The 25,016-nt window shown below is 35.6% G+C and overlaps 3 protein-coding genes across 5 annotated transcripts; 1 reads left to right on the forward strand and 2 right to left on the reverse strand.

Moving 5' to 3' along the window:
- Nucleotides 1–182: 182 nt before the first annotated feature.
- Nucleotides 183–5,646, reverse strand: dnaaf2 (dynein axonemal assembly factor 2). Its single transcript, XM_007258891.4, has 2 exons — nucleotides 1,657–5,646; nucleotides 183–915 (listed from the first exon to the last, which is right to left on the reverse strand). Exons 1-2 carry the CDS (start codon nucleotides 3,181–3,183, stop codon nucleotides 373–375), a joined length of 2,070 nt encoding a protein of 689 aa, XP_007258953.3. The 5' UTR covers nucleotides 3,184–5,646; the 3' UTR covers nucleotides 183–372.
- A 104-nt stretch (nucleotides 5,647–5,750) lies between these two features.
- Nucleotides 5,751–14,276, reverse strand: LOC103038836 (kelch domain-containing protein 1). 3 transcript variants are annotated; one of them, XM_049464135.1, is made up of 13 exons: nucleotides 13,953–14,274; nucleotides 11,685–11,721; nucleotides 10,973–11,090; nucleotides 10,767–10,879; nucleotides 10,578–10,662; nucleotides 10,405–10,488; nucleotides 9,774–9,854; nucleotides 9,553–9,611; nucleotides 8,340–8,449; nucleotides 7,455–7,527; nucleotides 7,236–7,320; nucleotides 6,683–6,735; nucleotides 5,751–6,032 (listed from the first exon to the last, which is right to left on the reverse strand). In XM_049464135.1, the coding sequence occupies exons 3-13, from the start codon at nucleotides 11,075–11,077 to the stop codon at nucleotides 5,882–5,884; spliced, it is 999 nt and encodes a 332-aa protein (XP_049320092.1). In that variant the 5' UTR covers nucleotides 11,078–11,090; nucleotides 11,685–11,721; nucleotides 13,953–14,274; the 3' UTR covers nucleotides 5,751–5,881. The 3 variants fall into 3 exon arrangements, with proteins under 3 accessions (XP_049320092.1, XP_007258952.3, XP_049320091.1); XM_007258890.4 differs by lacking the exon at nucleotides 11,685–11,721 and adding an exon at nucleotides 11,782–11,852 and having other exon boundaries at nucleotides 13,953–14,270; XM_049464134.1 differs by lacking the exons at nucleotides 7,236–7,320; nucleotides 11,685–11,721 and adding an exon at nucleotides 11,782–11,852 and having other exon boundaries at nucleotides 13,953–14,276.
- Nucleotides 14,277–14,930: 654 nt separating this feature from the next.
- Nucleotides 14,931–23,667, forward strand: pole2 (polymerase (DNA directed), epsilon 2). Its single transcript, XM_007258889.4, has 19 exons — nucleotides 14,931–15,076; nucleotides 16,451–16,551; nucleotides 16,645–16,720; nucleotides 16,814–16,891; nucleotides 17,008–17,101; nucleotides 17,232–17,306; nucleotides 18,330–18,413; nucleotides 18,536–18,592; nucleotides 18,681–18,729; nucleotides 19,917–19,989; nucleotides 20,092–20,264; nucleotides 20,423–20,512; nucleotides 20,602–20,656; nucleotides 21,434–21,493; nucleotides 21,605–21,682; nucleotides 21,837–21,945; nucleotides 22,747–22,923; nucleotides 23,320–23,387; nucleotides 23,492–23,667. The coding sequence occupies exons 1-19, from the start codon at nucleotides 15,009–15,011 to the stop codon at nucleotides 23,508–23,510; spliced, it is 1,584 nt and encodes a 527-aa protein (XP_007258951.3). The 5' UTR covers nucleotides 14,931–15,008; the 3' UTR covers nucleotides 23,511–23,667.
- The last annotated feature ends 1,349 nt before the right edge of the window (nucleotides 23,668–25,016 follow it).

The following is a 25,016-nucleotide window of genomic DNA, read 5'->3' on the forward strand; positions in this document are numbered from 1 at the left end:
TATGTCACAAAAAAAAAAAAAAAAAAACTAAAACTGTGATGTCAACTTTTTTTTGCATGGCTGGCTTTTAAATCCTCTATGTGAGCCCTATCTATCTTTTTGTTTTTATTACTTTATAACATAAAACTAATAAAATTAGTTAAGACAGTTACATCACTGATATTGAAATAGAATCAAATATATGAGAGATTTTATAAACTAGGTATTTATTGAGCATACAGACATTTTTTTTTACTTCTTAGCATGTTTATGAAAACGCAAGTATAGAGGTGTTAGCAAACCAACAGTTTAAGAAATACATGATAACCAAGTGTTATTTTTCACTCATTTTTAAGGCCAGGCATATGTTAAGGTAAGAATTTGATCAAAATATCAGTCCAATTCAAACCAAAGAGAATTCTGGAAGGAGAGTGCTGCTGATGTACTGTGATTATTAATCACAACTTCACTGTCATCTTCAGGGTTTCTCTCTCTCAGGATGGCAGGGGTCTGACCAGGTGAGTAAAGATCACTGTCCGCTCGCTCCTTTAGTGGCAGATTGATTTCCTCTATAAGAGGAGCACACTTGATGTCTCTGTGTTCTAGTTGTGGGCTGATGTGTTCAGGAGAACAGTTCATCTCTTGCTCTTTCGACTGCATTACAGTCTTTTCAGCTTCCATGTTATCCTCCTCAAGTGTAGAGCTCTGATTGGCCATGGATTTTCCAGTGGGCTCTTGGAGTGAGCTGTTGGAGTCATTTGGAATATCAGGGTATTCCTTACCAGAATTTGATACAGTGTGAAGAATTTGTGGCTGTGCTACCATGATGTTATGTTGAAGGGAAACATCTGCTTCTGCAGCTGGTACAGGTTTTCCATTTTCAAGTGCAGCAACAGCAGGTGTTGTAGTAGATTCAGCATCTGAGCGATACGTCTCCTGCAAAACATACATTTGATAATAATAATTTCAGCATGTAACATATTTACAGATAATGTTAATGTAACAGGCTAAGGTTAATGTTCATGGATCCATCATCAGGTGGAGAATGCTAAACTGAAATAGTGTGCATGGCTCTCCAAATGTTTTCCAAAAAGAACATTGCTGCCCATGTATTTTGTGCTAAATTATGCTTAAATGAGTAAAAATTAGAAGCTTAATGTGTGGAGAAAGAAAAACATTCAATGGACTTCAGCCTAAAAATCTTATTCAATCTGTGAAACACAGTGCTGGTAGTGCTGTACCATGGTTGATGCCTGTTTTTTTGCTGCATCTGGGCCAGGACGACTTGCTATCATGGATGGAACAATGAATTCTGAATTATACCAGCAAATTCTGAAGGAAAACATCTGAAGGAAAACTGTTCAAACCAGATACTGAAAGCAAAGGTTCACTTACAGATATAAAATATTGAATCATTTTCCCCAATAAATAAATATACTAATAATTACATGGTCTAATATTTTTCTCATTTGTTTTATTTGGTTCTCCATGTGCTCGTTGAGGACTTCAGGTGTGAAAATGTAGAAAACATTTAATATTAAGGGATTACAAACTTTCAAGCACCTCTGTTTGATATGATTACATAATATATTAATGTCTTTTTAGCAGGACATTTAAAACATTTTTTTAAAGGATACAACTATACATGATGTTAAATACCTTTAAAACATCTCTTACCTCCTTTCCGAAACTGCATCTGTCAGTATCTTCTTTAGTGTGATGATTTGAGGGCATCTCTATCTCTGAGGTGCAACATTTAGGTCCAGAGAGTAAGCAATCTTCTATTTTGTCATTTTGGTGGTTCTCCTCTGGTCTGGATGTCTCAGTGTCAGTTCCTTCACAGGTGAGAGGTGCATCTGCTGCTTTGCATGACTGTGATGAGGGACCACAGTGTGATTCTCTTTCTTCATCTTGCACCATCTCTAACACAATTGGAGCATCTCTATACCAATCAACATCACTACTACCTGAATCACAGAGGTTTGTATGGTTCTGTTCATCATTAGCTTCTTCTTGTGCTTTAGATACCCCTTTATTCCACTCAAGATTATCTACACCCTTGTCTTCCTTCTCATCTCTCTGCTCTGCATCACTTACAAGCTGCTTTCCCTCAGCATAAACCACAGCTGGGGTCTTGGCTGGCAGCACAGGTAAGGTTATTGTGAGCTGTTTTTTAGCTTTGGTGAATTTGGCGTCTCCTTTGTCGCTGTCCACTGGATAGGACAACTGTAGGTCCAGTTTATAGTCCGGCTTTTGAGACTCCAAGACCAGGCTTCTTTCGGTCACATTTAGGTCAATGTCTCCAGCGGATCTGAGGAGTGGCAAATCAATAGTGATGATAATCTTGTTGGGTCGATTGGGTTGTGGGCTTGGCACAGAATCCCTGGAACAGCTGTAGTCCTGCAGATCTACATGTGATCTGTATTTTACAGTGTAGTGAGGTTCTGTAGGGTGGTGTTGGGCTTTTGATGAAGACTCAGCAGTGGATGCTGCTGTATTATTCTTTTTCAGAGCAGTATCTGGTTTGGAAATGGGTAGGCAAAGTTCAGGTATCTCATCAGGTAAGGCCTTATCTTTCTTTTCTTTTTCTCCTGGGTGACCTGGAATAGGCTTACGTATGACAGCTGGCTGAGGCACCCCTTTGTATTGCATTTTGAGGGTCTTTGCATTAATTTTGTCCAGTTTGACTCCGCACCCTTCTTCCACTGCCTGGAAAGCAGTGCTGTTGACCAGCTCCATAAACCTGGTGTTCTTCCCAGCTATGTGCAGTGTGTCTGGGTGAAAAACCACGTCGTAAACCGTGCACTTCTTCCCCTTGGCATCTCGGTCAGACCTCCCTGGTGCCAGGCTGTAAGGAAGCGACCAGTGCTGACCCAGCCTGCCGTCCTCCCCCCGGCCGGGTTTACAGCTCGGCTGGTTAAGCAGGTCGTTGGAGCAGACGTTAATAAAGCACTTCTCCTGCCCGTTTAGACTCGTTTTCAGGACGTGGTGCGGCGTGGGGTGGACGAACCGCGCGTCCACGCCTCTCTCCTGCTCCAGCTGCGTGATCTCCTCCTCGTATCTCCTCCTGTTCTCCGGGTCTGATATCTCCTCTGTATATTCTCGTAGCAGCTCACGGAACTTCTCGTCTTTTAGGGCTTTGTTTAAACGGGTTATTTCGTCAGTTGTGAGCTCCAGCTCTTCCAGTTTGCTCCCAAAATCCATGTTAAAAACTCTGTAGTGTTAGTCTGGAGCTAGGTTAAGTATTTAGCTAGCTTAGCTAACTTAGCTGTGTTTGTTTATCCACTGAGGTAATTAACTAGTTTGCTATGCTAACGCTGGCTAACTAACCTATTTTATATAAAAAACGATAAAAACTGATAAACTAGCTAGTTTATTAAAAATATAAGTTCATAATACTTACAATTAGGTAGTTATCTAGTTAGCCAATCCTATCTTAAAAAAGTGTTTAGTGTTTAATGACACCGTTCACTCCAGTGTTGACGTTGCCAATGGTAACGCGTCAGTCGCCCCCGATGTTGTGATGCCAGATTTTCGCCAGGGGCGCAGTACAGTACACTACAGTACAGTAACTGATTGTTAAATTGAAAAGGTTCAAAATATCTATGGATTTATTTATAGTTAGTCAGTAAGTGTATATAATTATATAAGTCTGAAAAATAACATTATAGGTTTGGAATGAGGGTAACTTTTTAACAAATTTCGTTTTGTGTATATACAATTTATCTACAATTATAATTAAATTTACAATAAATCTCTCCTTGTGGTCAAATTAAGGGTTAGTGTTGGTCTGTGTTAACCTGGAGGTAGGTTAAATAGTTAACTAGCTTAGCTAGCTGTGTTTGTTTATCCACTAAGGTAAATAACTAGTTCTCTAGTTCTCTAACTCTATGCTTACGCTGGCTAACTAAGCTACTTTATAGTAAGCTACTTTTAAAAACAAAATAAAAACAGATAAACTAGAAAACTTATTAATATATAGGTTTATAATATCTATGATTATGTAGTTATCTCGTTAGTTAACCCTCTCTGAGTAAAAGTGTTGCTATAGTTAATGTGGAGCTCTGTTTAATAACTCCCTTCACTCCAGTGTTGACGTTGCCATGGTAATGCGTCAGTCGCCCCCGATGTTGTGATGCCAGATTTTCGTCGTCAGGGGGCGCAGTACAGTACAATACAGTACAATACAATACAGTACAGTACAGTACATTACAGTACAGTACATTACATTACACTGAAGTACAGTGCAGTACACACAGGACCTAACCCTGAGTATAAAACAGCTAAAACACAAACAAACCTAAACAAACAAACAGAAAAAAGAAAAGGGAGATTCAAATTAAATTGAAAAGCTTCAAAATATCCATGGATTTATGACATTTTTTTATTTTTAATTTGTCGAAAACTAGTCAGTAAGTGTTTATAATTATATAAGTCTGAATAAACAAATGTTTGCTCTGTTTAATCACTCCCTTCACTCCAGTGTTGACGTTGCCATGGTAACGCGTCAGTCGCCCCCGATGTTGTGATGCCAGATTTTCGTCGTCAGGTTGCACAGTACAATAGAGTACATTACAGTACAGTACAGTACAATACAATAAAGTACAGTGCAGTATACACAGGGCCTAACCCTGAGTAATTATTATTTTAAATATTTTTTTGCATATTATAACATCTAACAGCACGAAACACACAATATTAGGTAATATCTTTGTCTGCCACTTTAGACCTTAACTAGAACTGTGTCTGTGGTTCTTCCATTTCCTCACTCTGTTCCTCACAGTGGAAACTGCAGCTGAAATCTCTGAGATTATTGAGCTTTTTGAATCCTTCCTCTAAACCATGATGTTGAACAATCTTTGTTTTCAGGTCATTTGAGAGTTTTGTTTTGAGGCTCCCATGTTGCCGCTCTTCAGAGAAGATGAGAAAAGAGAAAAGAGAGAAAAACTTGCAATTGGCTCCTTAACTCTTTCTCATAACTGGATTCACCTGTGTTTGTAGGTCAGGGGTCAATGAGCTTACCAAACTAATTTTGTGTTCCAATAATCAATGCTAAAGGTTTTCAAATCAAAAAATGACCATACCATTTACATATCACATGTTCATCTGCTATATGATACATTTAACTGAAATCGCTGATCCAAACAACCAATGATTTATAAAAGGAAATCATATGAATGATCATGATGGTAAATATTGAGTGGTGGACAATTTACAAGTGAAATGAATATTTTATTGCATAAACCCCTGCAACAATGCTGTGCCTGATGATGTACACTTGCCTCAGATGCTTCTGTCACATGCCACTACTATGTCTGTTGTTATACAGTCATCAGTCATCATGATGCTGTGGTCAATTGTAAATGGCATCCAAATTGTGCAGCAAATGGGACCCAATAAGTAGTAAGACCTCATAAAGTTTTCAGTATGTTCACAATGATGTAAAAGTTGGAAGAGGAGTGTAGACTTTGTGGCTAGTGTCATTCTGATGTATCTGCAACATGTACACATTATTATATATTATATAATAATAATAATAATAATAATAATTAAATTTTTGGCATGACAATGGATGACAACGATGTCATTCAAATATCTACAGTTTTTGTACCATCATGTGAATTCAGATGATGAAGTGCTTACTCCTGTCCCTATGCACATGCCTATAAACACAATTCTTCAGCAGAATTACATTTACAAAAAATTACAAGCACAAAACTAAGCTACATTGTAGTAATTAATAAATCAAGAGTTTAAAAAAGAGAACAAAATAAAATGTACCAAATATTTATATTTTACAGTACTGTTCGGTGATATAAAGCATGCAGAATTGTTGGTAAATCAGTCCAGCAGCACCAGAGTACAAAACACATTACACTATAATGTGTATCACTCCAAGGTTTCACTCCATAGTTCTGTAAACCTTCTGCGTCTTTTTCACAGACTGGAAAAACGCTGTCCTTTTTTCCACGGCCTGTCTCAGTTTCAAAGGTAAACACGTGACCTGCGTCTGGAAAATGTTGGTATGGCTTGCAATGAAGTCTTCACATAACCTGTGTAAATATAATGCAAAAAGGAAGAAATAAACTATACAAAAATTAAAGAATAAAAAGGTAACAGTACAATTTGCTTAGTACATTTTCTATTTAATATACTTTAATCTACTCTCTCTGTATTTCCATAAAATGTATTTTTAAGGGATATGATTTAAATTAAATGTTGCATTGATAGAAAATATTTATGTCTTTGCATTAAAGTGCACTTTAATGTAGTTTTTTTTCCCAGTAGCATTAAGAGGTACACAATATGTTACACACATACAGAAGTTACATTGCAGAAGTTATATGAAAATAGCACTCAAAAGCACAATTTAATGATTTTATGTTATATTTAGTTCAAGCTTTATCACAATTTAAATATATTTAAACATATTAGTTGCCATAAGCTGTTCCAAAAAAGTACATTTAGATTATATTTAAGTACGTATTAATTTTAATATTAAAATGATGTACTTTTCCATGTTAAGCTGACTTTTAAAAAATAAACTTAAATGCACTTTTCTTTTACAAGGGTCACTATATAGTAGTAACCCTGATTTAATATTTCATCATAGTGAATTTGTGTTGAAGCTTGAAGAAAAAATGTTTAATTTGTTTTAAAACTTTAAAGATATAGCCAGAGTATGAAATTAAGAATTTCTTACCGTACAAGGGAGTAAGGGTGGGTCTGGAAAACAAGAATGTCATTGCAGTGACCCTGTAAAATAAACACAAACATATATGGGTCATTATTAGAATACTGTACGATTTGGCCATAAAAGAAATATTTTAGATTTTTTATTCTTTGACTATTTATCATATTTATAAATTCTATTTTACCAGCTTAATCACTTTTTATTTTCTGTCATGCATCTGTCCATCTAGTCATGGCGAGCTGCACGACACATTAAGTGGCAATAAATTAAAATAATTAACTCCTGACAAGTTTAACACAGCTGTTAACTAAAAGCCTGATTTTCAGGTGACTCTACCTCATAAAGCTGACTGATAAAATCCAGACAAAATGTGCAAAACTGTCATATAAGCAAGACGCATGTTTTTCTATATAGTTTGGATGACTTTAATATTAATATACAATGAAGAAAATGTTGAAATAGTGAAAAAACACTAAATTTAAGGTGTGTTCATGATAATAGTAAACAAAAACAGATCAAGCAGTATAATGTGCAGAAACCATGCGATAGTCCATTAACTTACACTGTCCACCAGAATAATATACTCATGGCTTCCTCCAAACACTATGACATCAGAGTCCCTCCCCAGGCAAGCTGTGTGCCACAGTCTAAAACCAAACACAAGAAAACAGCAAGAAGACTGATTTGTCATTCATTGTAATCCTGCACAGTATAACACTTAATCCTGTTCTTTATTTTCTAATGCTCCTTTTTTTTATTAAGCCAGCTTCTTATTCCTTACCGAGGTTTATCCATGTCTAAGTGCTTCATCTCTGTCCATCCTTTAGTCTTCAGATCAAACATCCAGCCATCGCCTACAAAAAATCAACACAATTGGTCTTTAGACCTGTAATGAGTTTTTATTTTTTTCCCTTCATTTTCATATAATGGCCATGTTATTTTATACACTTGTCATTTTATTAGCTAAATTAATTTTACCAGTCAGGTTGTAAGGAGCAGTAAAGCCACTCCACTGAAGTACAGCATTATACAAGAGTTTCAGTTTAGTTCTCAAGCAGTGTTAGCATTAGCCGCTAACTCCGCTTGTCCTTTTGCCGTTCAGAGGTGAGTATTATTGGCCTGTAGCCTGCTAGCTGACCATGGCTAGCACTGCTGGAGCAGCATTAGCATTACCCACTAACCACGCTAAGTGCTAGCTCTTTCACTGCACTGAGGTGAGTATATTGGACTATAGTCTGTGTGTTTACAGTGTTAAAACAAGCTATGTGGGACAAACCGCTGGCTAATATCACCCTTACATTCAGGGTTTTTCAGCGTAGCGGCTAGTGGAAATCTGCAAATCTAAGCTTACTGCAAATAAACGGAAGCACTGTAGTCACCATAAATAAACAGTTTTCAGGAAAGAAATCTGTGTGGATTAACATCCAGTGCTTGTTTGAATTCAAAAGAAAATATTTTTTTAAGAACTACAATTTTGTTTAATTAACTTAGCTTTACAGGTCTGAATTAGAAGGAAAACATGGCGACACCCCTGTTACTAGTGTCACAAAATAGACCAGAAAATAGACGTTTAATTGATAGTGCACCTTAAAATCCGGTGCACCTTAAAGTGCGAAAAATACAGTACTGTACTAAATGTAACCGGAAAGAAGGAATGACGTCTTACTCATGGGTCTGCAGTCCATGCTGAGTCCCCCATAGAGAAACAGTGAGGTTTCTGACACAGCTGTTAGTGTGTGCCATGAACGTCCCTGTGGCACTGTGGTTGTAGGCACACTGAAAAGCAACAAGAAGAACGGGGATTAGTATTAGAATGTATTTTCTGATGCAAATTTTGTGCCATGTGAAACATAACAAAAATATAATGATTTCATTTGTAATTTGCTTTCTTCTATTCTTTTTTTTTTTTTTTTTTACTTTTCTTAAACCTTTGCTTAAAGCCAATGGGAACACATTTTGATATATTGATATTTTTTGTATAATACTAAACTGGGGTATTATGTGAAACATTCAGCAAAGATGAAGAAATATGGAGAAATATGATAAAACACTCCTCAACAAAATCCATCACTTTACCACGTCATTCAGTGGTTGGACAGCTGCACACTGCGCTGGAAGGCCTAAGGTATGTGTCCATGGATCCTCCCAGATGTGGTGCTGCGCATTTAGCTTTAGATCTCTAGGTTTAGGTTTAGGTTTAGGTTTATCTCCCTAGGTTTGGCTTTAGCTCTTCAGGTTTAACTTTAGCATTACAAGTTGGCTTTAGCCCTCCAGGTTTAGCTTTAGCACTCTAGGTTTTGCTTTGGCTCTTCAGGTTAAGATTAAGCTTACATTTTACAGTCATTCCACCGTGCCAAAACTAATTTCCGGTGGTTTGTTGAGGGTTTAGCTCTTAAGGTTTAGTTTTAGCCCTCCAGGATTGGATTTAGCTCTTTAATTTTAGTTGTAGACATCCAGATTTAGTTTATTTTTTGCCCTCCAGGATTAGCTTTAGCCTTTTAGGTCTAGTTTTTAGCTTTTACTTTAGCTCACAAAGTTGCTCAGACTCAAAAAGAGGGTGGAGCCATGTTAACATTGTGATGACCAACTTTTAGAACCATTGTACATAGAGAGGACAGTAATGCAAATAAAATTCAGCAAATATACATATTTCTTAATTTTATAAATCAGATATTTATCAGAATAACTTTTGTACATTTACACTGGAAGCCCTGGAGAGTAACTAATAAGAAAGAAAAAAAAATAATTAGAAAAAAAAATAGGTTTCCAACTGCTTTAAGCTACAAGGCGTATATTGTTATAAGGGTACATCAAACAACATGAATAGAAGGAAAAATATATTTGTTGAAAGATCGATGGCTGTAATAGTACATTCATACATTTCTGACCAGGTCCATGTGTCCAGATCCAAATAATAAATATCACTTGTTCTGGTCTCCTGTCAATACAAAATTGGAAAGTGATGTTTAAAACTTTTCCTTTTTTAAATGTAGATGTACATAATGACAGTAATAGGGATGATACACAAGATCATAAAAGCTCTTTCTATATAAGAACAGAAAGTAACAACAATCATATGAGTATACTGAAGGAAACGTACCATTTTTCTTCCACCACAGACATACCCTTTATTGTTTATAGTGGCACTGGCATGGGCAGCCCGTGGGGCAGGGGCACGTCCCTATATGAACACACAGTATATGAAGATAACTGTTTTTAACAAAATCTATGGAGTGACAAGTCAAAAGTGGAACTTTTTGGAAGATGTATATCTACTGTAGAACTAACACATAATTTCAGAAAAGTTCATCATACTGAACATAAAACATGGTGGTGGTAGTGTGATGGTCTAGGGCTACTTTGTTGCATCAGAACCTGGACAACTTGCTGTAACTGATGGAACCATGAATTCTGTTGTTTTGAGACAATCCTAAAGAAGAATGTCCAGCCATCTGTTTGTGACTTTAAGCTCATGTGTTCTTGGGTTCTGCAGCAGGACAATGACACTTTTTCACAGCACTGTGTGTCCACTAAAACTAAACTAATTATAGTTGTATTAAAATTATAGTATACACAATAAAATGCAAACTGTAACAATGAAATACAATATAGTAACATAGTAACAGTAAAATGTTGTCATAGTGCCCACCTTAATACACATGCAATTTTATTTTTAAAAGCATGCACATATATTATTCTATGTTTGTAAGGTAAATAAATAGTTGTCTTACAGATGTTGTTGGACAGTTCCAACTTTTTGTTTCAGAATCAAACACATGAACTTCATTGTTCCACCCCCAAAATATGTCCTCTGCCTGAAAAATAGTGAAAAAAACATTTTTTTATTATATTAAAGTTATTAGTTTGAGTTTATATAAAGATGTTGAAGATAAAGAAAGATTACCCAAGATGCCTCGTCCACAATAAAAGTCCTTGGGTTATTGATTTCGCTGAGCAGTTTGTGACCATATCCACCAAAATAAATAATTCTGTCGAAACACATATAATCAAGCTTTATCAGCAGTATTAAAATTGGAATTATTATAAATGAAGCTGAAATACAGTGTTTTACAGTGTAATCACACTCTCTTACCTGCTTTTATAAACCCAGCAGGAAAATTTATCACGCGGGGAGGGAAGGAACCCGGAGTGATGCCTTATCTTCTCCCAGAAATACCTTCCATCATTGAGATCAACCAAATAGTGCTAAAAAGAAATACCACAAAAATTAATTCCAGAGACGCATCTTGCAAAAGTCTCTCTGTAATTTAATACAGAGCCAAACAAAACTCAGGTTACCTCATTGGTCTGTCCATCATCTCCACAACCTCCAAATATATACATGTGTCCCTTTAGAACGCAGCCACACATCCCGGACATAGATGGAGGGATTTCACCACCCATATCAAACCTTTCCCTGCACGCAATACACAGAATAAATATAAAAAATAAACATATTGTATTGAGATAACGGTATGTGTTGTGATTAATGGTATGTTTTCTATGAGCATTAAAAAAACACACTGACCAACAATAAATTCATTATGTCATATTGTCATTTAGAGCATTTATTTGCAGAAAATGAGAAATAACTGAAATAACAAAAAAGCTGCAGAGCTTTCAGACCCCAAATAATGCAAAGAAAACAAGTTCATATTTATAAAGCTTTAAGAGTTCAGAAATCAGTATTTGGTGGAATAACCCTGGTTTTAAATTACAGTTTTCTTGCATCATGGTATGTTCTCCTCCACCAGTCTTACACACTGCTTTTGGATAACTTTATGCCTTTACTCCTGGTGCAAAAATTCAAGCAGTTCAGCTTGATTTGATGGTTTATGATCATCCATCTTACTCTTGATTATATTCCAGAGTTTTTTTTTAAATTTGGCAAAATCAAAGAAACTCAGAAACTAATTTTTAAGTGGTCTCTTATTTTTTTCCCAAAGCTGTATATATATTACATAAGCTGAACAAGGCACAGTGTTTTAAAGTCTGTTTTGCTCATGTTTACCTTACATGCCTATACTTGGGGAGAGCACTCTAGCAACCTACAAGACACATAAAAACATACATATAAATATAATAATATTTCCATGTTTAATTCTTACCATAAACCACTCTCCAGGTCATACAGCCATATTTCATCATTTGGCAGGAAAACCTCATGATCAGCAACCGACTGAGGAATAATAAACAACGCATAATAACAATTAAAACTAGATAAGCTGTTTGAAGAAGATAAATTATGCATCTTATGAAATGTACAGGTGGTTGCCATGGGGTTGCTAGGCAGCTGTGAAAATGGTTGATGTGCTCTTGATAAGCGGATGCAATCTTATTCTTGGTGGTTGCTATGCATGGTTGATTTATATGGTACACTTGGTGCTATATGGTCCAGTGCTTGCTGGTTAATTTAAATTAATTTGAGGACAGAAATCTAACAGAAAACTGAACTTGATACATATAATAATATATTTTATTTTTAAAACCATTTCTATATGCAAGCATGTGCACGCTGTTACCCCATGCATGTCAATCATGTCAATCTGAGTAGTTACAGATGGCTGATGGGATTATGTTAAGCGTGTTTATGGAATGAAATCTGCTGCTGCACAGTAATAAGCAAAGCTGTATATGGAAGTGTATACTATGCTCACTAATTTAATTCTCTTTAATAATTTTGTAGTGATTCAGATTACTGAATGTATGGAACAGTGATTAGAGCATGGGACACAGTTTTTATTATGTTGTATTAATGTATTATTATTATTATTATTATTATTATGTTAACCCTCTGTGGAAACTTGAATTAAACAATAAAACAACTTTAGTGGAAATTTGCATCACTCTTAAAAATTTTAACAATTCAAAATGTTACTTTACAGGTGACAGAGGAAAAAAAACTAGGATGCACTGATGTGGGAATTCTGATGTTTGTGCTGTTATGCACATTTATAGCTTACAGAGAGCCTCGTTCTTAAAAATATATACAAAAAATTAATCAGTGTAAACAAATATAGTGTACTATATAGTAAATGGTATATAATGAACACAGCCATGCCGAACACAGCTTTAGTGTATGCTATGCGCTTCCAAGTGCTCGCTACGTTAAGCAATTATTATGCTGTTGCTATGATGTCCTGGGTGGTTTCTATGCAGTTCCTATGCTGCTAAAGTGGTTCCTAGGATGTTGTTATGTGCTTTATTTTAAAAACCACATGGTATTGCTAATGTGGAATCTAGAACGAGAGAAGAATCAGAATAATTTTGGGACATCAACAAATAATGCAAAGTAAACAATACGTACATTGTAACAAATTTAGGTGGATACATTTATATGTGCTTTATTGAATGTAATTAAAAGCATGACATGGCATACAAAAGACTAGAGAGGGAACACTGAAACAAAGGGACTTTTTATACACAGGGAGATTGGGAACACCTGGGGAGGTTAATGAGAGGGCGGGGTTACAAATGAGACACTAATTAGTGGGAACACTAATGACAGGGCCGGGGTGGAGACAAGACCACAACAAAACAGCTTAAAGAGCACATGGTAAAGAAAACAGACACACTGGGAAAAAGACACAAACTATGGACAGGAACAGGAAGGATAAAAAAAAACCAGATGATTATAAAAAAGACTATTATTGTCAGATACCGTTATAATTTGTTGTTATTCCCTAGTTTTGACTTTCAATAGAAGTCAATGTATGATATTTTATTGTTTTTCAATTCCTTTCTATTGGTCCATTTGAAATAAAATGTATACATAATATAACAACTGCCAGGTACTAGTATTATTTTGTGTTATGGTGGTTATATTCAAACATAAATAAATATATATTTTCAAATATAAATAAAATAAGATATTGTTTACGTACTTGTTTATATTTTTTGCCATATAAAACAGATTCTAAACATATTTTAAAAGCAAAAAAAACTTTTTACAAGCTTAAAGAAAAGTATAGAGAGAATCGCAGACTTATATTACTCGAACATTTTAAATAATTTGAGTAACTAATGTCTTTAACTTCCACATAACATTAATAATAGCATTAAGACGCTATTATTAAACTGACAACAGATCTCAGTGACCATAACAAGCGTTTTTCTACATGTAGAAAAACATATAAACGTGACACGTTTATAGATGGTCACAGTGAAGCCTGTGTGTGATATTAAGCGGTGTAATATTGTGTAATAGTGTGTAGTAGATGTGCATAAGGTCTCATTAAAGCGATCTACAGCTGGAAGCTGCTGGCGGTGTTCTGCTTACCACATATCCGCCCCAAACATACAGGATATTATCCGACACCACCGCCGTGTGTCCGCTCCTCTCCCAGGCCAGACTCTCTGATCGGCACGGGGCGCTGGACGCCATCGCTGCTGTAGTTACTGTAACTTACTGTATTCTATTCTATTCCCGATTCTCAGTGCAGCTCCACTGTTTACCTCCTCAGCTCAGCTAGTCTGAGAGGGAGGGGTGGAGGGGGCTGACACACACAAACAGATCCATTAAACCAGCTCTGACATAAACAGACAGAAAACAGAATATAGCTACTGTCCTGGAATTCTTATTATTATATCTTTAGTTTTTTAAAATAATAAATGTATAAGAGAGTGTCTAAAATCGTTTACTACCTTCACTAATTTAGTTCTCTATAATAATGCTTTAGTTATACAGATTTCTAAAAGTCTGAAACAGTGATTAGAACACAATACTGTGCATTGCTTAATCTTTATGGAACTGGTATAATAATAATAATAATAATAATAATAATAATAATAATAATAATAATAATAATAATAATAATAATAATAATAATAAAACTTAAAATTAAATTTAGTGGAAACAACTTTATCACCACTGTCAATATTTTCAAATTGCCAAAATAAAAATTTACATTACAAGTGAAAGACAAAAAAGTAACTACTAATTAATTAATTAAATAAATAAATAAATAAATAATTTAAATATTTTTTTGTCTTCTTTTATTTAATGTTTTCCCGGAATTCTTATTTTTTCTTTTTAAATCATGTCAAATATTTATTTCTGAATTATTAGTTCACACATAGCAAATAAATTATGAATAAATATAAATATAAAACATATAAATTATTTAGTATCTTTTTTTTCTATTTTTTTTATTAAATTGTATTAAATTTAATACACGCTTATCTTCAGCTGCAGCTTTAAAGCGTTTTATTCCACCGGGCTTTTATTTTGAAGGGTTAAACAGGGAGTCGAGTTTTCAGGACGGAAGTTTTCGAATGAAGGCGCGCGGAAGCTGCAGTTTTTCCGCGAGCAGCAGCAGCAGGAGAAGAAGAGGAGATGGATGTTCGGAGGCTGAAAACTAAAGTTTCCGCTGGATTTAAGATGCGCGGATTAATGCTCCGCCCGTATGTCCTGATTTTGTTATTTACAGGGTTTATTAGCGGCAGTAAAGCAGCGTGTCTGCGTGTTCTGGGAGTTTACTAAACTCAGCATTAGCTCAGTGTGACCACTCAGCTGTCTCTGTTAGACTGACTGAGCTGTAGAATGTTTTTATTTACTATATATAAGTTACAGCTCTGGAAAAAATATGAGACTATGGGGAGTGTCTTTGATTTTACCAAATTAAAAACCTCTGGAATATAATCAGAAGGAAGATGGATGATCACAAGCCATCAAACCAAACTAAACTGCTTGAATTTTTGCACCAGGAGTAAAGCAGCATAAAGTTATCCAAAAGCAGTGTGTAAGACTGGTGGAGGAGAACATGCCAAGATGCATGACAAAACTGTGATTAAAAAACAGGGTTATTGCACCAAATATTGATTTCTGAATTCTTAAAACTTTAGGAATATGAACTTGTTTTCTTTGCATCATTTAAAGTCTTTGACAGTTCTTTATCTTTATTGTTATTTCAGCCATTTCTCAATTTATGGAAATAAATGCTTTTAATGACAATATTTTTCGTTGGAATTTGGAAGAAATCTTGTCCGTAGTTTATAGAATAAGACAACAATGATAATTTTACTCAAACATATACTGAACTGAAGTGGTTTCTTAATTTTTTTTCTAAAGCTGTATTTCATGTGTTTATTTATCACTCTAATCCTGTTAGTTTTTGACAGCGCTGTGACAATCCACTGTTTTGGTGTCCATAACTTTCCAGCTGGCACAACGTTGAAACAATATTGAAACAACGTTAAAGTAATGTCTGTTGTTGTTTCAACATTGAAATGTAGTTAAAGTAATGTAGGTTGTTGTTTCAGCGTTGAAATGTGGTTGAATAATAGTTCAAGTAATGTCTGTTCTTGTTTTAGCGTTGAAACAATGTTGAAAAAAACATTTAATGTTAAATGGTTGTGCAAACGTTGACATTTAAATGTTGAATCAACATAATGTCCTCATGTAAGATATCAGATATTAGTATTATTACAATGTACAACGTTATAACAATGTAACCTTGTGACTTTAGGACAAAGTTGGAGCAATGTTGTGACTGTGTTACATTTTTGCTGAGTTTTAGTCAGATCTGTCAGCGTAGCCATGCTTGCTACTGTATTTAGTGACACCATGGACAGTAGATCACAAATTTTAATAAATGCTTTGATTCTATTTATTTGTCTCTTAATGTATAGTGAATTTGCTTTCTTTGTCGTGATTATCAAACAAACCCCCCTATTTTCCACTGCAGTAGAGTGACCTTGGAAAAAAAAGAATGAACTAAAAATAATAACTCCTGACCCTAAGATTGATATGCTGCTGATTTTTTTTTTTTTTCACAGTGAAGCCAGCAGGTATCTGGTCGAGGTCTTGGAGTCTGTCAATGAATTAGAGCTGGATGACGTCATCGAGCGGATATTGGATGCGGTTGAAAAGCAACCTTGTGAGTGGCTGATATTACTGAATGTGCTTTTATGACTAAAACTGCAAAAATAAACCATAGTTAACAACAGGTGTTTGTGCATTTGTTTCACAGTGTCCTCTAGCATGATTGAGCTCTCTGTAGCTGAAACAGCTGTGCAGGACTGCAGTCAGTCATGTGATGAAACCATGTAAGATCCCAATGGTCTCCTTTTTACATATGGTACATTAAAACTTGTTTTTGGCTGAGAACTGAGATCTAACTTTTTGTATTTTGTTTGTAGAGACAATGTTTTCAACATTATTGGAGCTTTCGACATACCTAGATATATCTACAGCACAGAAAGGAAGAAGTTTGTACCGTAAGAAACCTGTTTATTTTAGTCTTCATCTTGCTAGGTTTTTTTATTTTTTAACAGTGTATTTTAATTAATGATCTGTAGTGTAAGTAACTGTTTTTTCTTTCTTTCACACACAGTATCAATATGACCAATCATCCTACACCCTCGTTATGTGGCCAGGCTAGAGACAAGGCTGAACTCTTTCGGGAGCGCTACACCATCTTACAGCAGGTCAGCCTCTTAATTTTGCATGAATTTGCATGTGGTGTGTACATGCTTTAAAACTCTTAGAAATGATATATTTTATATGTTATGTTATATATATGTGTGTGTGTGTGCTTGTATGCTTTAAACCTTGTAGCGGACTCATAGGCATGAACTTTTCACTGCTCCTGTAATTGGCTCAGCCCCAGATGAAGGGAGGAATAAATTCCAGGTAAGGCAGCACTACTTATTTTAAGGTCTACACTAGTCCACAATAACTTTTTGTCTGGCGTTAATATTGCCTCGTGTGCCTGTTAACATTACAATGAACATCATCAGTATTAGTCGTGGGTAAAATTTTCGATTTTTAGAAGTCTCTCCCTGTCTCTCTCTTTCTGTGTCTGTGTCTCTCTCTCTTAGTCTCTGTCTTTCTATCTGTCTCTCTCACTCTCTGTCTTTCTCTTTCTGTCTATCTCTCTCTCTGTTTCAATTTCAAAATAGCTTTTAAAATAGCTTTATTGGCATGAATTGCAATGAACAACGTTTGCCAAAGCAGTAAAACAAGTACTTAATATACAAAAGGTAAAAATATAACAAACATAAAAAAATATACATTAACATATCTTACATAGAAAAGTAATTTTTATTTTAATTTCTCTCCCTCTCTGTTTCTCTCTCTCTCTGTGTTTTTCAAGTAAATAGAATTGGTGTTAAAAAGCATATTGAATATAGGGATTTATTATTGTTCATTACAAATACTTTACCGGTAATTTAAAAGTACCAAAAAGTCATGCAATGAGGCAAAATAAATCATGTATAGAAGAAAAAGATGCATCAAGATGCATTGATAATCATTGTTATAACACATCGTAGTTAGTTTGTAGGGAGCCTAGAGATTCCCACCCCAGTCAATGTTTTAAACCATTCATGCTCTCTACAATAAAAGCTTTTTTAAAAAATATACTGCAAACATTTGATAGACAGTTTAATCCTATTATTATGATATTACATCAGCAATACAGGTGACAAAATTATTTTAAAATTACTATTTAATAATATTAGTATTATATATAAAAAAAAAAAAAAATATATATATATATATATATATATATATATATATATATATATATATATATATATATATATATATATATATATATATTTTTTTTTTTTTTTTTTTAGGGATTAGGGATTGGGTTTTTTTTCTGTAGTTTTGTTTTACAGTTATATTTATGGTGTGTCTGTCCTCTTGTAGTTAAAAACTGTGGAGGCTCTTTTAGGAAGCACAGCTAAACTGGGAGAAGTTATTGTTCTTGGCATGGTGACACAACTTAAAGAGGTATGTGTGGAACTCTCTTCTAATGTGTTTATTCTAATTTTCATTTTAGCTTAGTGGAGGTTTAGAGGTTGTTTTAAAATAAATAGTTACTTTAATGCTAATTGTTCCCTGACTGTCCTCAGGGAAAGTTTTTCCTTGAAGACCTGACTGGCTCTGTGCAGCTGAACCTTTCCAAGGCAATATCCTTTTCTGGGTTTTGTAAAAAAAAAAGTTTGTGTTTGAATTTCATAAAATAGCAAATCTTCGTACCTTAACTCTGTTTCTCACCAGTTCCACAGTGGACTTTACACAGAATCCTGCTTTGTCCTGGCTGAGGGTGAGGAGCTAACTGCATTCTTATCTGGGAAATTGTCACATTGTAGCTGTGCTCCTCTATTCTGATTACACATCACTATAAAAAAGCAGTTAATGTGAAAACTTTTTTTTTTTTTTTTACGCAAATGAATCATGTGACAAAACTCTCTTTCTCTCAAACTTAAACACAAACACACCTTATGACACAATGCCTCTTTTTGGGCTGTTGAAGGTGGAATATGGAGCTACATTAGCTTTTATTTTTTCCATTAGAACTCTCAATTAAACTCCGTAATTCAGTAGTTTTGTCTTCTAGCGGTTGCCTGTTTGTAGTTAGCCTGTTAGTGGTTAGCTTCTTAGCGATTAGACTTCTAGCAGTTAGCCTGTTAGTGATTAGTCTTTATCTGTTAGCCTGTTTGTGGTTAGCTTGTTAGCAGTTAGCCTTCTAGTGTTTAGCCTGTTACTGTTCAGTCTATTTGTGGTTATCCAGTTAATGGTTAGCGTTTCTAGCAGTTAGCCTGTTAGCGGTTTGCCCTCTACCTATTAGCCTGTGTGTGGAAAGCCTGTAGGCAATTAGACTTCTAGCAGGTAGCCTTTTAGTGGTTAGTATTTTAGTGGTTAGCCTGTTTGTGGATAGCCTTATGGTGATTAGACTACTAGCAGTTAGCCTGTTAGCAGTTCACCTGCTAGAGTTTTTCCTGTTAGCGTTTAGCCTGTTAGTGGTTTGACTTATAGTGGTTATACTGTTAACGGTTTGCGTTCTAGTAGTTAGCCTGTTAGCGGTTTGCCTTCTTGTGTTTAGCCTGTTAGCGTTTTGCCTGTTAGCGTTTGCCCGTTTAGTGGTTTTTGTCTGTTAGTGTTTAGCCTGTTAGCAGTTTGCCTTGTAGCTGTTGGCCTGTTTGTGGATAGCTCGTTGGTTATTAGACTTCTAGCAGTTAGCCTGTTAGTGATTAGCCTGTTTGCAGTTAGCTTGTTAGTGGTTAGCTTTCTAGCAGTTATACTGTTAGCTTATAGACTTCTTGCCTTTATCAGGACTTTACTGGAAAGTCTGCCATATGGCCTCAAATTACTTAATTATTCCGCATAAATTATTCTGCCTTTGACTTATTTTCAGCTAAATAACTTTTTTGCCAAATATTTGGTGCATCCCTAATCTTAACGTATTGTGCAAATGATTTATGCACATCAACAATGTACCATCTTCCACAGGATGGTATGAGGACTCAGTCTTCCATGTTAATGCCTTTGGATTCCCTCCAATCGAGCCCTCCTCTACGACCAGGTCAGCTTATGAACTTAAGTGTTTTGTCCTGTGTGTTTAATCTGCAGAAATTTACCAAATAAAGCACTTGGTTTAATGAAAACTTTTCTTTTCTGTTGTCAGGGCATATTATGGTAATGTCAATTTTTTCGGCGGGCCGAGTACCACTTCAGTGAAGGCCTCAGCCAAGCTGAAGCAGCTGGAGGAAGAGAATGAAGATGCCATGTTTGTTGTTGCTTCTGACGTTTGGCTGGACAGTGTGGAGGTCATGGAAAAGATTCAGACCATGTTCTCAGGTATCAATCTCTAGTTGTTCAAACCAAACTCATTTTACAAAGTGTTTACAAATGCAGTAAACATTCAAATCAAAACACATCACATCACTATGTCTACCTACCTCAAATATACTAAATGAAATGTAAACACTGAAAGATTTATGTTTTACTCACTACAGGCTATTCAGCAGCGCCTCCCACATGCTTCGTTTTCTGTGGCAACTTCTCTTCGGCCCCGTATGGCAAGAATCAGGTCAAGTCAATGAAAGGTAAGAGGATTGTGAATTGCCCGTATAGAAGTGTTTTCAGTTGATGTGTTTAATGGTCGTATCTGATGGTCAGATTTTCTTTGTTCCAGAGTCTCTGAAAGCTCTCGCTGATTTAATTTGTGAACATCCAAACATCCACAACAGGTAAGATGCAATGGATGGCTACTAACTTTAGTTGTAGCTTGTGTTGAACTGAGAAACTTTGTCTATTGCACTTAAAATCCTTTTTAAATTGTTCTAAAAATCATCAGTGCGTCTTATGTATGATTTTTTTTTTAGTCAGGTTGTAAGGAACAGTAAAGCCACCCTGCTGATGTACAGTATATGTGCTGATATACAGGAGTTTCAGTTTAGTTTTCTAGCAGTGTTAGCATTAGCCGCTGACCTCGCGTATTATCGGCTTGCTGCTAACCCCAGCTAGCATTGCTGGAGCAGTAGTTAGCCGCTAATGCTTCAGCATCAGTGAAAATCTGGAAATTTAAGCCTACTGTTAATAAAAAAAGTGCTTTACTCACACAAATAAACAGATTTCAGGAGAGAAATCTGTGTAGATTAACATCCGGCGCTTGTTTGACCCATCTGAAATGTTTTTTTTTTTTTTTTTTTAAGAATTATAGTTTTGTTTACTTAGCTTCGCTTTACAGGTCTCACTCCCCAGCGACGAGAGCTGCTAAAATGGAAGGAAAACACCCCTGTTTCGAAAACAGTTTTTGTAATATATATCACAAAAAAAAATCTGGAGAGTTATGTAGGGCATCGTATGCTATCAGGGGAAATTAAAATTTCAGTCCAGACTTTTAAACTTTTCTATCTATTATGTTATTATATTATATAAAAAAATATATGATATATAAATCACATGAATAATATAACCACTGTACTTTTTTATAGTTATGTACTGTTATGTTTTTGTCACTGTAGCAGCCGCTTTGTGTTTGTTCCTGGTCCTGAGGACCCTGGACCCAGTACTATTTTACCTAGGTAAGTTGAACATGTTATAAAATACATTACAAATCCCCAGATAGCATTTCATACTTTGTATTTTGTATGTGCCTGCAAGGATATATGTATGTTTGTTTTCTGCATTTCCAGACCTCCCCTTGCTGAAAACATCACAGAGGAGTTTAGGCAACGAGTCCCATTCTCTGTGTTCACCACCAACCCTTGCAGGTATAGCGTGATTCATATAACTTAAACGTACTTTGTGTTTGTCTTTTTTGCCGATTTTTCTTTCACCGATTGTTGCAGAATTGCGTGTTTGTGTGTTATTCTGTCCCTATGACAAATGTGTTTATAATATTATTATTATATTTTAACATGTCAGAATCCAGTACTGCAGTCAGGAGATAGTTGTGATCCGGGAAGACTTGGTCAACAAGATGTGCAGAAACTGTGTGAGACTCCCCAGTGGCAATCTCGACATTCCCAACCATGTGAGTCAGTTTTACTTTAAATGGTGGAAAAATGCACCTGATAAAGGACTGTTTTGTAGTTTAAAGTTTGTAGATTTTAAAAAATTACAGTTGCAACTGTACAGCTTTATTAGAAAAAGATGAATTTGGTTCATACATTTTCTAAAATCAATTCAGGGTCATAATTATATATGTATTGTCAAAAATATACATACGGCAATGGGTTTGCACATTTTTTTTGACAGGATTGAGGTCAGAAAAAGCCATTGCAGAAGTGTATTTTTAGACTGCTTAATCCATTCTACAGTGACTTTTGAAGTACCTTAATATTCACACTATAAGGCACAATGGATTATAAGGCTCACTATAAATGAATGTCTATTTTCATACAGAAGGCGCACCTGATTATAGGGCGCATTATGCGACACTAGTAAGGAATAGGGGGGTCGCCATGTTTCCCTTTTAATTCAGCAGATATCTCCGCTGGGTGGCGCCAGATGTAAAACTAAGCTAAGTTAAGTAAACAAAACTGTAGTTCTTTAAAAAACTATTTTTTTTATGAATGAGCACTGGGCGTTAATCTAGACAGATTTCTCAACTTAATCTCAAATGTAAGATTAAGTTGTTATATTTAATAAAATAAATTAAATTATGTCATGCCTCAAATAATGCTGCCAATAACTCAAAAGGCAATGTTTAATGTTCTGTCATTAGAGCAAGTATTATTTTTTTTTTTAGCCCACAATTACATTTTATTACAGTATTTACTCTAACTTGACTGTTTATTTTAGGTTGCTAATTATTGTCTTTTTTTCCCCACAGTTTGTGAAGACCATCCTGTCTCAGGGTCATCTGACTCCTCTGCCGCTTTATGTCAGTCCAGTGTTCTGGGCGTATGACTACGCGTTAAGGGTCTATCCTGTTCCTGACGTGATCATCTTTGCTGATAAATACGACCCTTTCAGCATCTCCAGCTCCGACTGCCTCTCCATCAACCCGGTATCTCAGCTGCTGTTTGTTTTGTGATGCTTTAACTCTTTTAAACTGGTTTAAGGAGATGAATAGCAGTAGGCTTGTCTCAACAACTACAATATTTGTTGTAAAAGAGGCGGAGTCTGACTTCACATGTATCAGAGGAGGCATGTGCTAGTCTTCACCCTCCTGGTGTTGGGACATTGGTAGTGATGGGGGTCCTAATGAGTGTTTTGGGTATTTGGCCTTGTAAACTAGGGAGAAAATGGGATAAAAAAATAGAAAAAAAAATATGTACAGTCCAAGACTTGGCCTAATTCCCTGTCTGGGAAACTGACCATATAACAGTTAACCTACAAAAATTATGTTGATAATGATTAAATGAAGTTGTTTATTGTATGATTTTGTGTTTTACTTCTACAGGGCTCTTTCCCAAAAAGTGGCTTTTCATTTAAGGTGTACTACCCATCCAACAGAACAGTGGAGGACAGGTATCAGCTTTTTTATTATTGGGGAAAAATGACCATGAAAAAACAAAAAGTAATGTGCTTCAGATGTTAATGGGTAACTGTTAATGTTCTCATTTGTTGTACAGCAAACTGCAAGGACTCTGAAGCTGAATGGACTACGTGATTGTGGCTTTCCTGTTGTATAGTTATAACAGATCTACCAAAAAGATCTGCATCAGTATGTTTGTCAACTCTTAAGTTCCTCCTGTTTTTTGTGTATCAATATATCATAATAAATTAAGTATTTTTAGAAAAAAACAAATTATGTATTTGTAATATTTGTATGTATGACTTTTTTTTAATTAATTGTTTTTACAGAACATTTATTTCCCAAAAAACAAAGATAGTGCTGCTTTATCACACATAAGTTAGTAAGGCTGTCCACGACCAAGGATTTTGTTGGTCGACCAGTGGCCGTCATTTACTCCAACTAATCGACTAATCGACCCCCAACACTATCCCCCCACAACCCCCCATAAAAAAATAAAAAATATATATTTTGACCGGGATACACATCTGTGAAGTTTTATCTTTAATGCCGGGTTGCCGCGTCTATGCTAATTTACCACCAGTGTTGGGCACCTTACTTTAAAAAAGTGATTTGTTATAGTTACTAGTTACTCCTCCAAAAAAGTAACTAACTTACTAACGGAGTTACTCCACTATAACTATTAGCAGTAAAAGTAACTATTGCATTACATTTTGTTATTCGCCCCGTAAAAAAATAACAAAAGAAAATCAATTATGTATTTACTATTATTATTAGAAAAATAACAAACGAAAATAAACCCAAAATGTTGACAAAAATATAATCTAACGAATAAAAAAAAAAAAAAAACGAAATTCACCACACAACCAAAGAAAATGACTAAGACCGAAAAAACGGAAAAACAAACACGCGTTTGGGGATTAAATTAAACAAACCAAATTGAAAGGAAAAAATTATATATAAACAAAACAAAAGAATGGACAAAAACAACAATCTAATGTGTGCCCTGCAACGAACTTACCCCAGGACGGGTTACGAGATAACTGATCGGCGCACAGCACCATGTTCGCGGCATTGCCGTGTACGAGAGCGACCCTTTTTTCAGCGGGGATTCTAAACTGCCATTACTTCGCTGAGTCGCTCTGCTATGTTAGCAGCTGTGTGGCTCACTCCCAACTCTTTAGTTTCCAGCACGAATGAATGCAGTCACCAGTTATCAGAAATAAAATGCGCGGTGACAGTCATGTAACTTTCCATCTGGTTAGATATCCATATATCCGTTGTGGAGCTGAGTGCTTTACAGTTTTCGATCTCGTCCTGAAGTGTTTGTTTTGTTGTGCTGTATTTGCTCTTAAAAGCAAGCATCACTGTTTCACGTCCTGGCAGGCTGTATCCGGGCTCGAGGCATTAAATTAGATTTTTAAATCCCTCACCACTGACGATATTCACAGGTCGCATGTCCAGCGTCAGCTATTTTGTCAGTTATGTAGTGATCCCATATTTTAGAGCTCCTTCCAGACATGGCCAGAATGCCTTCTGTCCTTGTCAAACAAATCACCAACGGCAAATTCGTGTCACGTCTTCCTTTGTCACGCCGTTGAAATTAAAAGTCCCAGAAGTGC

The sequence above is a fragment of the Astyanax mexicanus genome, chromosome 14, assembly GCF_023375975.1.
Source record: "Astyanax mexicanus isolate ESR-SI-001 chromosome 14, AstMex3_surface, whole genome shotgun sequence".
Lineage (NCBI taxonomy): Eukaryota > Metazoa > Chordata > Actinopteri > Characiformes > Acestrorhamphidae > Astyanax > Astyanax mexicanus.

Coding starts and splice junctions, on each gene's coding strand:
- pole2 (XM_007258889.4), top strand. CDS start 15,009: ATGGATGTTCGGAGGCTGAAAACTAAAGTTTCCGCTGGATTTAAGATG. Junction 16,892..17,007: donor GAAAGGAAGAAGTTTGTACC/GTAAGAAACCTG, acceptor TTTCACACACAG/TATCAATATGACCAATCATC. Junction 22,924..23,319: donor ACTGCCTCTCCATCAACCCG/GTATCTCAGCTG, acceptor TTACTTCTACAG/GGCTCTTTCCCAAAAAGTGG.
- dnaaf2 (XM_007258891.4), bottom strand. CDS start 3,183: ATGGATTTTGGGAGCAAACTGGAAGAGCTGGAGCTCACAACTGACGAA. Junction 916..1,656: donor GATGCAGTTTCGGAAAGGAG/GTAAGAGATGTT, acceptor TATGTTTTGCAG/GAGACGTATCGCTCAGATGC.
- LOC103038836 (XM_007258890.4), bottom strand. CDS start 14,057: ATGGCGTCCAGCGCCCCGTGCCGATCAGAGAGTCTGGCCTGGGAGAGG. Junction 11,853..13,952: donor ATGTTTGGGGCGGATATGTG/GTAAGCAGAACA, acceptor ATTATTCCTCAG/TCGGTTGCTGATCATGAGGT. Junction 10,880..10,972: donor ATGATGGACAGACCAATGAG/GTAACCTGAGTT, acceptor ATTTCTTTTTAG/CACTATTTGGTTGATCTCAA.